The sequence below is a fragment of the Falco cherrug genome, chromosome 7 (assembly GCF_023634085.1).
Source record: "Falco cherrug isolate bFalChe1 chromosome 7, bFalChe1.pri, whole genome shotgun sequence".
NCBI classification, from domain to species: Eukaryota; Metazoa; Chordata; class Aves; order Falconiformes; family Falconidae; genus Falco; species Falco cherrug.
In genome coordinates this window covers 37,914,059-37,929,702 of record NC_073703.1, presented here as the reverse complement: position 1 = coordinate 37,929,702, position 15,644 = coordinate 37,914,059, and the positions used below count along the sequence as shown (strand labels likewise).

General features: G+C 39.2%; 1 protein-coding gene across 1 annotated transcript in view; it reads left to right on the top strand.

Annotated features, from left to right (window-relative positions):
- Nucleotides 1-15,412, top strand: part of WDR25 (WD repeat domain 25) — a 65,013-nt gene extending 49,601 nt beyond the window's left edge. Inside the window, exons 5-7 of the mRNA XM_055716652.1 lie at nt 11,109-11,279; nt 13,575-13,715; nt 14,106-15,412. Of these exons, the coding sequence (XP_055572627.1) occupies nt 11,109-11,279; nt 13,575-13,715; nt 14,106-14,327 (534 nt within the window). The 3' untranslated portion in view covers nt 14,328-15,412. The remainder of the gene's footprint in view (nt 1-11,108; nt 11,280-13,574; nt 13,716-14,105) is intronic.
- Nucleotides 15,413-15,644: the final 232 nt, after the last annotated feature.

Below are 15,644 nucleotides of genomic sequence, written 5' to 3'. Positions count from 1 at the left end.
GCTGTATAATAAATTGATTAAATTTATGAAACATTTTGAGAATGTTTATAGAGATGTTATGAAAAGACCAGAAAACTTGGAAGTAAGCTGTTATGCTTTTTTTATATCAAAAAAAAATATCTCTGCAGTGTCAACCAAGGAGAGAGCATCATACTGAACGGACCCCATGGGATCTTTGGACCTCAGAGTTGAACCTAGAAAAACCCTGTAAAATAATTATGCAATAACACTGAGACCTTAATGTAGTTATGTATTTTAGAAGTAGTCCCTTTCCCTGAGCTGTGGAAGAATTTCTTAAGGTGTTCAGCATAAACTGGTTGAATTACAGTCACTTTGTTTTGGGCAATCTACGTTAGCTTTTCAGACAGGAGACAATATATATTTGAACCACTCATTCTACCTGAAATTTTAATATTCCTTGAAATACCAAAGAGAACAAAGGGTTGAGACTTGTATCCTTTACCTTAGCAATAACGACTTTATCATGTTCACAAAAGAAAATATGATTACAGGTAAATTTTTTTTCCTTTTTAAATTGGGTTTCTAAGCTTACACAGATGTAATGTCAGAACAAGACTACAACTGTAACTGTGTTGTACTGGTAGTACTGTTAAGTAGCTGAAGTTCTTTTTATCCTGACTGAATTGTCAAACTGAGTTGAAAAGATTTATATACATGTCAGCAAGGTTTTGCATAGTGTAAGGCAGGGATGCTATTAGCCCTGCTGAAAGGACATACAGCGCTCAAGAACTTGTATCTGAAGGTATTCATTTAAATTTTTTAAATGTATCCATATAATTATTTTTGAGTTTTGCATATTTTACCTTTTATTTATATTCTGCTGTGATTGATGAAACTCTTAACATTTTGTAAGCGTTCAGGAACTGATGCTTTATCATGTGCATGCAAAACCACAAGGAACTCAGAGGTGAGGAGATCACTAACAGTTTTTTGGACTCTGTAAAAAATAGAAGAATACTTCATTCATCTGTTGGATGTATTTTGGTTTTGATCTCCTGTCTGTTGATGTCCGTGTCTGTGTTCTGTCTTATAAACCACAGAGGCCCATTGGAGCTTTGGCAAGAGCTATCTGCTTTAGCTGTCGGAGCAGAGAGTCCTGTCAAAGCACCATGCAGCAATCTGGAGAAAGACTAAGTGGAAGGTGACAGAGCTGTGGCTATGATCTTTAAGCAATAGTTTAAGCATTTGGACCTCCAGAAATGCAAATCCACTGCTTATGTTAAACGGGGAGGGAAGGAGAGGAAGGGCATCAGGCAGCGGAGACCCAGTATAGTGTGACCTGACACAGCCACAGAACAGACTTTGAAAGAAAGATTAGTTACAGATATAGAAATAAAAGAAATGATATAAAAAAAAAGGTTATAGGAGTTAAGCAATGGTTGATTGCATGAAGCTTACTTGATACCACTCTATGATTTTGGACTTTGATAGAGCCATTAAAGCTGGAGAAGGCAGGGAGTAACCTAGGTATTTAGCTAAAGGGGAGATCAGGCACAACTCCAAATGGAGACAACATTTATTTTTCAAAAAATATGTATTACAGAAAGTATCGTGCTAGCACATTCAGGGGGAAAAAATGTCATGGAGGAAAAATAGCAATGACTTATTAGAAATGGGAAGAGTACAAATGAATAGAAAGGTCTAGCCTTTTGGGACTAATAATGTTTTCTCAGGGTGTAAAGAAGGTTTCAAAACAGATGAATAATCTCGGGGTGATAGACAAATTTAAGGAAAACTTAGATTTGAAGATTTACATAAAACTCCTGTTTTTGAAACCGAGGTCTTATAAGCTTAGAACAAATTAACTAGAAAAATTGTGGAAGTAGTTATTTTGAGCTTTTAAAATTAGTCTAGAAACACACTACAGAATTTTTATTATTAACAGAGGCAAAGGCAGAGTAACAAACAGCAGGGTTCCCCCCCCATCTTGGTTTGTTACTGTGGACTGAACATTGTTTAGCTACAGTATTGCAACTATTATCTATAGCTTTATGCTTAAAAAGAAAATATGAGAGATGCTTGTTATGTTATTGAGCTATTTCTCCATACTTGTGTTTATAAAAGAAATAAGCCTAAGTCATTAAAGCACAGTTTAAAAAAATTAATAAATTTAGAGTGTAAGTGCAGTGCATTTGTTTCCTTGGAAACATTCTATTGCAGTTTCTTTCGGATGAGATGCAGTCATTTTAAGTAGCATGTATTTAGGAGACCTAATGAATTTGTCTCTGGATAGCATATAAATATGAAAAAAGGCTGTAGAAATTGGTGGAGCTACTTGCACTTCTGGTTTCTATAGAAACAGCCAATACATTGTCATGTACTGGTGGTGTTAGGAAGAACAATGTAATTAAAATAAGATGATTTATTCAGTCCTACAGAAAACTAAAGTTATTCTTTTCACAGTCAGAGAAATCCTTCCTGAATCTATGAACAAAATTTTAAAGAAATACGGTGGGGGTACATTTTTACTTGTGTAATGGCGTGTTTTTTTTTTAAATGCTAACGTTCAGGGGTCCTTTTTCTGAGTGTGAAGGCACATTTTCTGTGGCTGTATCACATACATGAGCAGTCCTACTGTGTTTATTTGGAAACCTCATACAGTGGTATTGCAGATGAGAATCATAGACCTGTCTGTGCAAACAATCTCTCCTGGAGCAACTGCTCCTGGAGAGAGTGAAATGGGCCAGGAACAAAACATGCCTCCTTCTGGAGTGTTTGAGTGAGAAGCTGTCAGAGTATAGCTGTTCTGGTTTCAGCCCATTTCTAGACAAATTTTACACCCCCAGCAGCAGCCAGTATGCTTTTGAAAAACAAGAATATGAAAGCACAGCAAACTTCTTCAGCACGATTGCCAGCAATGGTTACCTAGGTCTTTTGACATTACAGTTTAGGGACTTCCTGCACCACAGATAGCATCTTTGTCTTTCATGGCTCTCTTTAAGTTTTCATGCTGTGGAATTGGTTGTTCTTGATATTTTTTTTTCCTTTGCAATGGCCTGTAGCAAGGAATTCAAATTATATCTGTATTGTGCAACACAGCATCTTGTTCTGTGTGTTTTGAAGCTGCCTTCTGTTAGCTTGGAGTCTAAATTCTTATAGTGAAAGAAACTGTTCACCTTCTCCATACCTCTCAGATTTTATCTCTAATTCTTTCATATTCCCTTTGGTTGTCTCATTTCTGTACTGAAAAGTCCTTGATTATTGCTCCTCAAAGAAAAGACAATCTGTATCTCAGATGTTGATTGTCTGTTTCCTATATACAGATTTCACTTATCCTATTTGAGATGGGGAAATAATTTTACATACAAAATCTGATGGGAAAATGTATTTTTTTTCCTAATAACTGGTTGATACTTTCCATCACAAGATTCTTGTGCCTTCTCAAGCAATTGGAAAGTGACTTTAAAAAAAACAGTGTACATTGTTCATACCTAAAGTCTTATAGATCAATACCAGATTAAGCTCAACCACTTCTTCATTTTAATCAGTCTCCCTTTCCTTTTAATTATTCTCAAGACCCCTTGATAATCTTGAGCTGTGTCTGAAAACGGAACAAACAGAAAAAAAACTTAAACAGAAAAGCAAAACAATCTTTTTCCATTACATAAAGAGAAATACAGCAGTCATGTCAAAAGACTTTAGAAGAACAGAAGACTGTAGCATGCTTGATCTTCTTGTCTATGATATTGCCATGTGTTTTGATTAAAATTGCCATTAAAGTTTTCAGATGGAGATTAGAGACATAAATTGGATTTGTCACATGGTTGTGTTTTTGTTGGGTGCACGAAGCTAAAAAGCAAATAATAGTCATCTGCCTCAACACCTTACTCCCTAGAATAGATAAACACAAATAGCTTGTAGTGCAGTAGATGAAAAAGCTTGTATATTGTGCCAAAATAAGCTTCCTTTTAAGTTAAAATGCTCTTTTTATTACTAGTAATGGTGTAGTACTGTTTCACAGAGGAAACTTAGATCAGTCCGCCATTCTATTAATTACCCAAAATGCCATGAGGAAGAGGCAGTTTCATGCCAAAGCACTTGATCTAAAAAGTTAGAACAAGAAGTGGAAGAAAAAATATGGCCATTTTTACAGGTTGGAAACTATGGCACAAACTGATTAAGGCTTTTTTCCATGACCATCCAGACTGCCTGTTAGATTTGTTTTGAGACCTCATCTCCTGATGTTCAGGCCAATATAAAAGCACACTTCTTTCTGATCACTTGCATAAAGTTTGAGGGGATTTTAGAAAGGTGCAGTGCACATAAGTTATGGGTGACCATCATAGATCTGGAGCAAGCAGCAGCTTTTGAATTGCTTGTGTGGAGGCTTTGAGCTTTTCTTGACAAACAAAATACCAGCCATGTGCTTTATGCAGAGAATTATTATAGAACACCCATCTGAAATATGTACCTTGAATTCAGCATTACAGCGTGCTTTTCAAATCACCAGAACCATAAGAACCTGTTTGAAATTGATTTAATTTGCTTAAATTACCTTTCTTGTCAAATGCCTGCAGCCATGAACTCTTGCCACAGTGAAGAAGCTTTATTATTATGTTGGATTGTGTTGACACCAGAACCTATTAGTCCTTCCTTTGAAATTATTTCTTTTATGTCCAGAAAATGCTCTAGCTTGAAGAAGTGGACTGTGATTTTCTAGTGCTTATGGGTGATAAATCTGCAAATAGAAAAAGAGCAAAAGCTGTTATTAACAAACTAAAGCCAGCAGGGCAGGGAAACTGGTGCTTTCCCCAGGCAGGTTCCTCAGGCATGTCATGAATTAATTGTCTAAGGTAGAACAAAGCAGGTTTAATTATGAGTACTTTTCTGAGCAAGGGTGTTGCAATTGGTTATTTTTTGAAAGCTCTCTTTATAGGGGAATTTAAATACTATGTATATCAAGTTCCCAACTGCTATTCAAAGCGTTAATTTATTGTTCTCTGAGTCAGTTCTTACTATGTGGTTTGAAGATTAAACAGCATGTTTTTTCTGAGGTATGTATGAAACATATAGAAAAAGATGGTCTTTTGTACTAATTTTTGTAAAAGTTTTCTGTTGCAGAGCTAAGATACACAGGCAATTTTGTTAGATATTAAATAACAGACAAGCAAATATATTTAATGATTAGCACTGAAAATGTTTAAATCGACAGTGGCAGTTTATTAAGAGCCCAACAGGATTTAATAAATTAAAAGTATATGCACATTACCAGCTTCACAATATCTTCTTTTTCCTTACTGAGAGATGTCTGTTGCTCCAAAACCTGTTAAAAGTAAGTCCCAAATCTAAACCTAACCCCTTGTACCTACATACATGTCACAAGGGTTTGTTTGTTTTTTTAGAAGATGAAGACCCAAATAGTATGTCTCAGTTTTTAATCTTTAAAATAAGAAAATGTTAAAGAATCACTATCGTGACTCACTGTTTGGGACTTTATGATCACTTATTGCTCTATATGGTGGTTCTTCATTTCCCAGCACCAACTGGCCTTTGTTTCTGCCTCTCTGTCCCTGCTTCTATGTGTTTGTGCTGCTCCATGCTCTGATGTTGCTGACTCTCTGGCTGGGACTTGTCACTTCTGTGAAGTGCCTGCTGCTAAGTAGCTGCCTCCTTCAGTCGCCTTTTATGTCCCCTCCTCTCAATTTAACTTTTATTTTAGTTCTCATGCAGTTCCTACGGCTGTCTTTTTCTATATACAGCTGTTTCTGTATGGTTTTCCATTTCTCATTCCAGGCAGCTTTTATATTTTGTAGGTTTGTTGTTGTGTTTTGGGGTTTTTTTGTTTGGTATTTTTTTTAGTTTGGGCTTTATTTTTATTTTTGCTCCTACAACATAGCTTGAATTTCTACTTTACTAATGAACTATGGACTTCCTTTTATAATGCTGTGAAGACAGAGCTATGCATGGTGATTTCTCTGTAGAGAAAGTGGAGGCTATAAACATGCAAATATCACTTTTGGCTTTACAAATTTAATTGCTTTGTGTATTATGTGGGTTCCTAGGCTGAAAATCCTGATGAGAGCAAGTAACACGTTTTTATATTCACTATCTTCAAAATGCAGGCAGGTTGCTGAAAAGTGTGCCGGTTTTTGATTCTGCAGGTTTAAATCTAGTTGATGTTATTACAGGGAGTGTAGGGTGCTTGCATGACTGAGGACTTCACTGAATGCAAACATCATGTTTCTAAACTGTACATTTCACAGAGCCTGTGGAAAGCAATTGGAGCAGCTGCTGCTGCCATCTTTCCACATGCTGGATCACAGAAAGCAAAGCTGGAAGGGATCTTGGGAGATAATCTAGTATATCACTACCCTAGAGCAGGGTCAGCTAGTTCTGAACATTTCCAGTCATAGATTTTTGAGATTGAGGCAAGAAATCAAGAAGTTCTCATGTTGTGTTCGATGCTTGAAATTATTTTTCTTTTATTGGTTCAAGTACAAACCAGAGGTATAATCCAGGATATTTCACTGTGACACCTGAAAATTATTTAAAAAAAAATATATGCGCTTACAGTAACTGTAAAAGGTCTGGACCCTGAAGTCAGTAGTCACCTGCTGTGTTACGGGTATAAGGTAGGCACTGAAATGCCTCACAAAATTGGGAACTGTTTCAGTAAAATACTTGGAGCACTCTGCTTTTGGTTCTTCTGGTGACATTAAAAGGAGGACTAACGTCTGAACACCCTGTTCGAAGTGCAGGCTGCTACGTTTTAGCTATCTTGGAAAGAAAAAAAGAGAGATATATTTATATATTAATAACTAGGAGTTTTCCAGTGTCCTAGTTTTAAGGATCACCACATTCAGAGAGATGGATTGCTTTGATGTGGCCACTTGCCTTGAAGTTTCTCTTCACTGGAGGCAAATCAGAGAAAAGAAAGTATTGATTTGCAAAATTTAAAGTAGACAACATAGATGCAGAATTTCATGAAGGAAGGTGGAAAGAAAAGAAATTCAAAGTGTTCATAGATTCCTTAAATAGTTCAAAATCTCTTACTTTTTTTAAGATCCAGCTCAGAGGCTGTTAAAATATTCAGAATCCTGTGGCTGAGGACCTATTTCTGCATGGATCCAACCCACTTTGGTATAAGCCCTGAAAGAGGATCTAGATTTGGGAACTCTGTTTGTTTTGTTGTTGTTTTTTTTGGTTTTGGTGTTTTTTTTTTTTTTTTTTTATTTTGGGAACTTTGTTATTTCCTTTTACATCAAAAACTTCTGTAGAGAATGTTCATATGTATTAATTACATGATGGGACCTAGTGGATGAGCCATATTATTTACTCCTGAGCCCAGATGTGCTTTGAAGTATTGATGACTCTCCCTGCTGCCCTGCATTTTCAGCAGAGTGACAGAAAGGGCCACTACTTTAGCAGAAGCAACAGACTGCCTCTTGCCAGGACAGTTGGTAGGCAGATGAGGTGGGAGGTGTGGGACTGATTCCCTGTAGACAAAGACAGGATCCTGGCTGAGTCCTTAAAGCACTGAACTGTTTGACAGCAGCACTCCTGTCACTTTCATCCCTCCCTCTCTGGAAGCACTTGAAAAGAGCAAGCTCTGCTTGGGTTTCCTTTTTCAAGAGAAGGTGTCAGACTGAGTTTTTCATGGGATTGAGGTATCTGCTGCAGGGTGCATGGTGTACCCTTTGGCTGAGCATGTCCGTGTTGGCCCCACAGGCAGTTTCTAACTGAGCATGCCAGCTTTGCACCCTTGCTGTATGGTCCTGACAGTGGGGTCTCACCAACTGCAAATTAGGCAATGACTCAGCAGCATGGGACTGGCAGATTCACCAAGTCTACTCATTCCTAGTCATAAACAGTGATTTATACATAAGTCCAGAATGATGAACAAGCATATTCATTTCCTGCTGTGTCCTTTTCATACCTGTAAGTCCCAAATCCCCACTAACCTAATCACTTTCTTTTCTCTGGCTTTATAACTAGCTGAAAATTTTGAGAACAAAAAGACCAAAAACTTACACTTCTGATGTTTCCTGGAAGGAGGAAGGAGAGATCCTCAGACTGATCCCCAGTGTTCCAAGTTCAATCACAGAATCATAGAATACCATGTTGGAAGGGGACCTCAAGAATCATCTGTTCCAAACCTCTATGGGAAAAGCACGGTCTAAACCAGATGGCCCAGCACCCTGTCCAGCTGAATGTTGTGTCCAACGTTGGGGAATCTACAGCTTCCCTGGGGAGATTATTCTAATGACTGGTTGTTCTCATTGTGAAAAATTTTCCTCATGTCCAATAGGAATCTCCCCAGGAGTAAATTGTACCCATTACCCCTCATCTCTTTTCTATAAGACCCCAACCCCTTGTAAAAAGCGACTTGCCATTTTCTTTGTAGCCACCCTTTGTATACTGGAACAGGGTGATAAGTCCTCCCCTAAACCTTCTTTTCTCAAGGCTGAACAAACCCAGTTCTCTCAGCCCCTCTTCATACGGCAGGCTACCCAGCTATTTGATCGTCTTTATGGCCCTTCTCTGGACCCCCTCCAGCCTGCCCATGTCTTTTTTTGTATAGTGGGGACTGAAACTGAACACAGAATTCCAGGTATGGCCTGAGAGGCACAGAGTAGAGTGGGGTAATGACTTCTTTATCTCTGCTGGTGATGCCCTTGTTGACGCAGCCCAGCATCCTGTTGGCTTGCTTTGCTGCAGCAGCATGCTGTCAGCTTGTTGTCCGCCAGGACCCCCAGGTCTCTTTCCACAGAGCTGCTCCCCAGCCAGGTGGATCCCAGCCTGTTCTGCACTCCTGGATTATGTTTTCCCAGGTGCCAGACCTTACACTTATTGAACCTTATAAGTTTCTTGTTAGCCCACTCTTCCGTCTATCCAGGTCTTTCTGCAGGGTGACTCTTCCTTCCAAAGCATCCAGTTCCCCACTTAGTTTGGTATCATCAGCAAACTTCATCAGGGTGCAGTTTATCCCATCATCCATATAATGTATGAAGATATAATACAGTCTTGGTTCCAATACTGATCCCTGGGGGACCCTACTTGTGACAGGTTGCCAGTTTGAGAAGGAGCTATTTACCACCACCCTCTGGGTGCAGCCTGTTGGCCAGTTCCCCACCTGCTGTGCAGACCACTTATCTTGACCGTAGCACATCAGTTTCTCTAGGAAGAGGCTGTGGGAAACGATATTGAAAGCCTTGGTGAAATCCGGGTAGACCATGTCCACTGCTCACCCTGCTTCAACTGAGCAGGGTACTTTGTCACAGAAGGTGATCAGGTTTGTCAAGCACAATTTGCCCTTGGTGATTTCATGGTGGCTTTTCCCAATCATGTGCTTCATTTGACTTGTGATAGGCCCCTGGAGAAATTGTTTGATAACTTTCCCAGGTACTGAAGTAAGACTAACATGCCTATAACTTCCTGGATCCTCTTTTAAGGCCTTCTTGTAGATGGGGGTGACACTAGCCTTCTTCCAGTCTGTTGGGATGTCCCCCAATCTCCATGACTTCTCAAAGATTATGGAGAGCAGTCTTGCAATGATGTCAGCCAGATCTCTTAACATCCTCTGGTGGATATTTTCAGGGCCCATTGATCTGCACAGGTCAAGCTCTTGTAATAGTTCACATACCAAGTGTTCCCTCACTGACAGTGTGTGTGTGTTTGCACCAACCTGGATTTCTGTTCTCAAGGCTTGGGGCCCAGCAGAGCTGGTAAAGGCAGAGGTGAAGAAAGTATTGAAAACCTCTGTCTTTTTAGCGTTCTTGGTGACTAATTCACCCTTCCTTTGTAACACTGGGCCAACATTTTCCTTCTGTTTCCATTTGTCATTTTTGTACCTGAAGAACCCTTTCTTGTAGTTTTTGACATCCCTGGCCAATTTCAATTCGAGCTGAGCTTTGGTTTTCTGACTGCGTTTCTGCGTGCTCTGGCAATGCCCTTGTAGCTCTCTCTCCCTGTAGGTCTGCTTTTCCACCTCTGGTACTCTTCTCTTCGTTCTGAGCAGACTCAGAAGCTCACAGTTAAGCTGAGGGGGTCTCTTGCTCTGCCTCTTTCCCTTGTCTTTAAAGGGGGTGAACTGTTTTTGTGCTTCCAGGAGAGTGTTCTTGAAAAACTCCCAGCACCCGCTAGCTCCTTTATCCTCTATGGAAGTTTCCCATGGAATCCTTCCCAACTGAGCCCTGAGCGAGCTGAAGTTCACTCTTCTAAAATGTAAAACCTTTGTCTTCATACTAACCTTCAGCATGCTCAGCAGGATCCCAAACTCCACAACACTGTCATCACTGCAGCCGAGGCTATCACTAACCGAGAAACTACAGAGGAGGTTTTCTGGGTTTGTGAGTAGCAAGTCCAGCAGTGCCTCATTCCTGGTTGGCACATCTAACATTTGTATGAGGAAGCAGTGCTCTACGCATTCCAGGAACTTGATGGATGACATGAGCTGCTGTGTTGTTCTTCCAACAAATGTCTGAGTTGTTGAAGTCACCCATAAGAACCAGGTTCTGTTAACCCAAAGCTTTAAGTGACCCAAATATTGCTTTGTTTGCCTGTACGTATACCAAAGGTGCTGGGACGTATACTTGAGGTGGTTGGTCTTCTGGTTGTCATCCTGGGAGTCAACTAAGGAACATTTGTCACTGCTCTGGTTGGCCTGGCTGATTCCCCAGCTGATTGCAATGACATAGGGCGGCCACTTTGAACCCTGCCTGCCAAGTCCTTCAGTTTAAAACCTACTTCACCAAGTTGGCCAGCCTGCTGCCAAAGGTCCCCTTTCCTCTTCTAGGAATTCTAGAAGAATTCATAAAATTAGAAGGGAGTTTGTGTACACCCAGCTCCACAACATTGTGTTGTCCAAATCTCTTTCTGGATGTAACTGTAATTCCGTGGATATTTATAACAGAAGTCTATGTATATATAAATTGTATAAACTGATGCTTTCTTTTATTGTGGACTCTTTACATAAAATAACATGCTATTTAGTATGCTAGTACTTCAGCATTTAAAATTCAGTTACTTTTTTGCATTTAAAAATAATATATAATTTATTGGAGAGAATTATTAATGAAAAAAGAGAAAACACAGGTTATCATGTTCTTCTAATCTGCCAAAAAATAACAAACCTCTTTACCCACTAGGTTTTAAGAGTGTACAAAGCTGCAGTACAACAGACGTTGGATATACTCTTTCTTCCTGAAGGAAAAGAGTTTCTTACAAGCACAGATGCAGTAAGCCGGGACTCAGCTGACCGTACCATTATTGCATGGGACTTCCAAAGTGCTGCGAAAATCTCCAATCAAATTTTTCATGTAAGATTAACAATTAGTTTTGTTTGGGTCATGATTGAGTATTTCTTGCCTGTCAATGTTGTAAAAAAAAAAAAAAAAAAAAAAAAAAGGCAGCTTTTGATTTTCTGTAAGATCATTGTGTGATGTATAAAACGCTCTTAATGTAAGTTGAGGGCTTGCTTTGTTTCTATATTCTAAAAATATTTATTCTTAAGAAATGACCTTGAAGACTGATAGGTCTCCTTGTGTTAAAAATATTTACACGTCTGTGCTCATTCACTGACATCTAAGCTATATTTAGGCAAGGCCACCAGTGTCATTCTGGCTTGCCAGTGGTGCATGGCAGTAGTTGCTATAGTGCCACGTTTCTTTTCCCACAATTTTTCATACATTTTTCATCAGCTGCAATGAGGGCTGTTGACAAATTTAGTTTAATATTCGCATAGTAATAGCAACCTGATACATGCATATAGATACCTAGTACAGCATAATCACAGAGGCAAAATTTTCTTTTATCAGTGCAGGTGCAGTAGTTCTCTCAGTAATCTACCTAAGCAAGATATTTAATGGACTAAATTGTCTAGGAAGGCTGACAGCTTCAAAGGAGATTACCGAGGAAGTTAATAGATAATTCCAACTCCCTGGGTCTTCTTTGAAAACCCAAGTCTAATATCCCATGTAATATAATATGATTGGATTGTATATAGATGCTTTTTGGCTGAAATGAACAGTTCTCTATGGACAGGGACATGTAGTTGATAAACATGAAACAATCCCATTAGGTCAATTTCCATGGTTATGTCTTTGTCTACTGCTGAATCGATCAACATCTTGGATAGGCAATAGAAAAAAAAAAAGTAGAAGCAGCTATGAATATATGAGTTGCAGACCAGTCAGGTTCAGTATTAAGGGGTAAAACCAACTTTTTTCCCCCTTATCCCCTGCCAAATGACTACAGCATCTCTGAAATGGACTTTTTTTCCTCCCTTTTCTGCACTCTCAATAAACAAAACTTGGTCGTGATTTTGGAAACTCTGCTTCAATTTTCTGAATTTCACCTTTGAACCCTTCAAGGTGGGAGAGAACTCGTGAGCTCTCCAAACAGATCCCAATAGGATTTGATCTGCATTAACAAATTAATAGTTAAGAGCTCTAAAATAAGCCATTACTACAGTACACCCAGTGTAACTGCACAGTGCTTTGGCAGATTGCATTGTACTTTCTGATTTCTTACTGTTAGACCCAGTTTCTCCCCAGAAGCATGCAGTGCTCCACCACAGAGCACCTCCTAACAAGGCACACTGCCTAACCTTTTCTGGGTTTCTGTGCCCATTACTTTACAATACTCAGAACTTCTTTCCCAGTTCATCACACCCAAACCACACAACAAAACCAGTCTGATGTTCTTCCCACTCTACCAATGGTGTCCAGTGGTCACTGTCAGCCAGGTGTCCTTCACATGCAAATGCATCCTACAGCCAAATCTCTCTTAATTTTTATTCATGACATCAAAATTCAGCACTATGTCTTTAGGTTAGGCTACAACTAGAAGAGGTTTGGACCTGGTGGAAGCCTTGCAAGAGCAGTTGATTTCTGATGCAGTCAGCATGCAGAATTCTGAAAGCAATCTTAATTCAGTCTTAAATAGGAACATTTGAGTAAGGCCAGGTGTTGTTAATTTTTGCAGATATTTGTGGTCTTACAGCCAGCAGCAGTCTACATGGGAAATCACTGTCATAAGGAGCTTCTGACTTAGCAGGCTAATAATAATCTTTTTTTTTTTTTCCCCTCCCTTCTTTCCTTCCTGTTTTTCATCAGAGTGGGGTGGGGAAAGTGTCTGTTTAAATGGAGTGATTTCTATTACTGTCAGTGTGGCCAGAACTGAGAGGATGGAGGATATGAGAACTGTACAAAGTAGCATGGAAGGCACAGTATGGCTGTGGAGGGAGGAAGGGATAATGGGAGAAGAGGATTCACTTTCACAATCAAACTTCAGTCTTCCCTGGGCTGGAAGAGGATGATTGAGTACCACCAAGTTGGAGTTACTTCTGTGCAGCTGTTCTGCAGTATAATGTTCAGAGGAAGATGGGATTTTGGTCAGTTTCTAGGAAAACAGGGTAGAGATTTGATTTAATATTTGCCTTGGTGTAAGACTTTCAGTGGATTGTAATGAGTTAAGTACCTCTGTATAATGTATACTGGGGAGATGACTTACATACACCTTGCCTTCTACGGTCTTTCAAATGTGCTAAAGATAACCTGAATCATTTGCACCAATCTTTAGTTTCATAAACAACACTTTACAATTATTTCCAGGAGCGTTACACTTGCCCAAGTCTGACTCTGCACCCAAAAGATTCTGTGTTTGTTGCTCAGACGAATGGGAACTACATGGCTTTGTTTTCTGCCCAGCGACCTTACCGAATCAACAAAAAGAAAAGATACGAAGGACATAAGGTATCCTTCTTCACTGGGAACTTATTATCCACGTCTAGAAGGAAGATAGATTGCCAAGTACCTGTGCTTTTCAATGTGTCTGCTAATAGTGTTTGATTATAAATCAGTGATAGATATTAATTGGCTTCGTTTGCTTTCCTGTGTGCCAGTCTATTTTGAATCATATACACCCTCAAGAAAATAGTCATTAGAAGACTTTATGAATATTTAATAACTTGATTAAATAAGTTTGTGTTATAGCTGTGTCTTAATAAACACCTGGAGAAGTCCTTAGTGTATATTTATTTAAAGATACAATTATTTATTTTTGGTACTGTGTTCATTTTAAGTATACCACAATGAACTTTATCTAATCAGCATCAGGAGTTACACTGTTATTGATTTTCACAGGTGGAAGGATATGCAGTGGGCTGTGAATTTTCTCCAGATGGAACGCTTTTGGTGACAGGAAGTTCAGACGGCAAAGTGTTTTTCTACAACTATCATACTGCTAGGATTATTCGCACTTTGTCTGCACATAAAGAAGCTTGTGTGAGTGCAATATTTCACCCAGTCTTGCCGTCACTCCTTGCAACATGTGACTGGGCTGGAGAAATCAAGGTCTGGCAATAAGAAGCAGAGTTACTTTTCAGGGTGTCTCCTGTTAGTCTGTCAAAGGCATAGGAAATAAACCATGGTATCCAATGTGAAATTTTGTTGTCATATGTTGTAAGCAGGAGAAACTGCTGTCTTTTCTTCTATAACCTCTAAGTGTATACTTTCATAATGCAGTTAAGATGGTCTTGTGGTTAGCTGCTAAGCAAAAAAGTGGTCTTACTCCATTCTTCAGCCCAGGTTATTCACATTATTCGTCACCAGCTTCAGGTGACGAATTTCTGTCCCTTTTGTGTCCATTTTTTGGTGTTCGTCTGGTCTCATCCTGGTTTGAGTAGCTAAACTTAAGAAAATTATTGTGGGGTTTTTTATATAGCATTTCAGTCCAGCTTTCTTAAATCAGGTTTTATCATAGAATTGTAGAATCATTTAGGGTGGAAAAGACCCTTGAGATCTTTAAGTCCAACTGTTAGACTAGCACTGCCAAGTCCACCACTAAACCATGTCCCTAAGTGCCACATCTACAAGTCTTTTAAGTACTGCCAGGGACGGTGACTCAGCCACTTCCCTGGGCAGCCTGTGCCAGTGCTTGACAACCCTTTCAGTGAAGAAACTTTTCCTAATACTCAATCTAAACCTCCCCCGGTGCAACTTCAGGCTGTTTCTTCTTGTCCTCTCCAAAAAGTTGGTAAGGACATGTTATTTAACAGAGGATGATGTCCAGGTCAATTAATACCTGTTTGATCTTCCTGGGATTTTCTTTTTCACTAGTTTAGCTCACTGACTTGATCAGTGAAGAGTTAGAGAAGAATAATGTAGTTCAAGGCAAAACAGCTTCTGAAGGGGAAGATCGCAGGGCAGGTGGGACTGCTTCTTTGGGAAATGGGTAGCTGTTACCAGCTCAACTTACTGTAAAATGCCTTCTGAGAGTTCCAGGGGAAGGTGTGCCATGTAACTTGAAGCTAATTTTGACATCAGTAAATTCATGTTCTTGAAATCCCAAGGTTTAAACTTGAGTTTTAAATTTAGTTTATGGCTGTATATAAACAAAGCAGAACTATTTGTAAATATTTTAAATTAAAAAAATAAACTTTTTTTTAATACGTGGTGTCTGTATTTCACTATTTTACTCCTGTTATTCTTGGTGAGTGAATACTCAAGGCTATCATGGAATTGATATTTGGGGTGGGGGGGAGCAATTAATATGCTATGCTAATTTATTGTGAGCACACATGCATTTCTCCATACTTCTTGATGTCACAGACACAGAAGATTGTCATCATGCTATTCAGTGCAGGGGATGTTCTTGGGTGTTCTATTAGGTGGTGTTCTAAT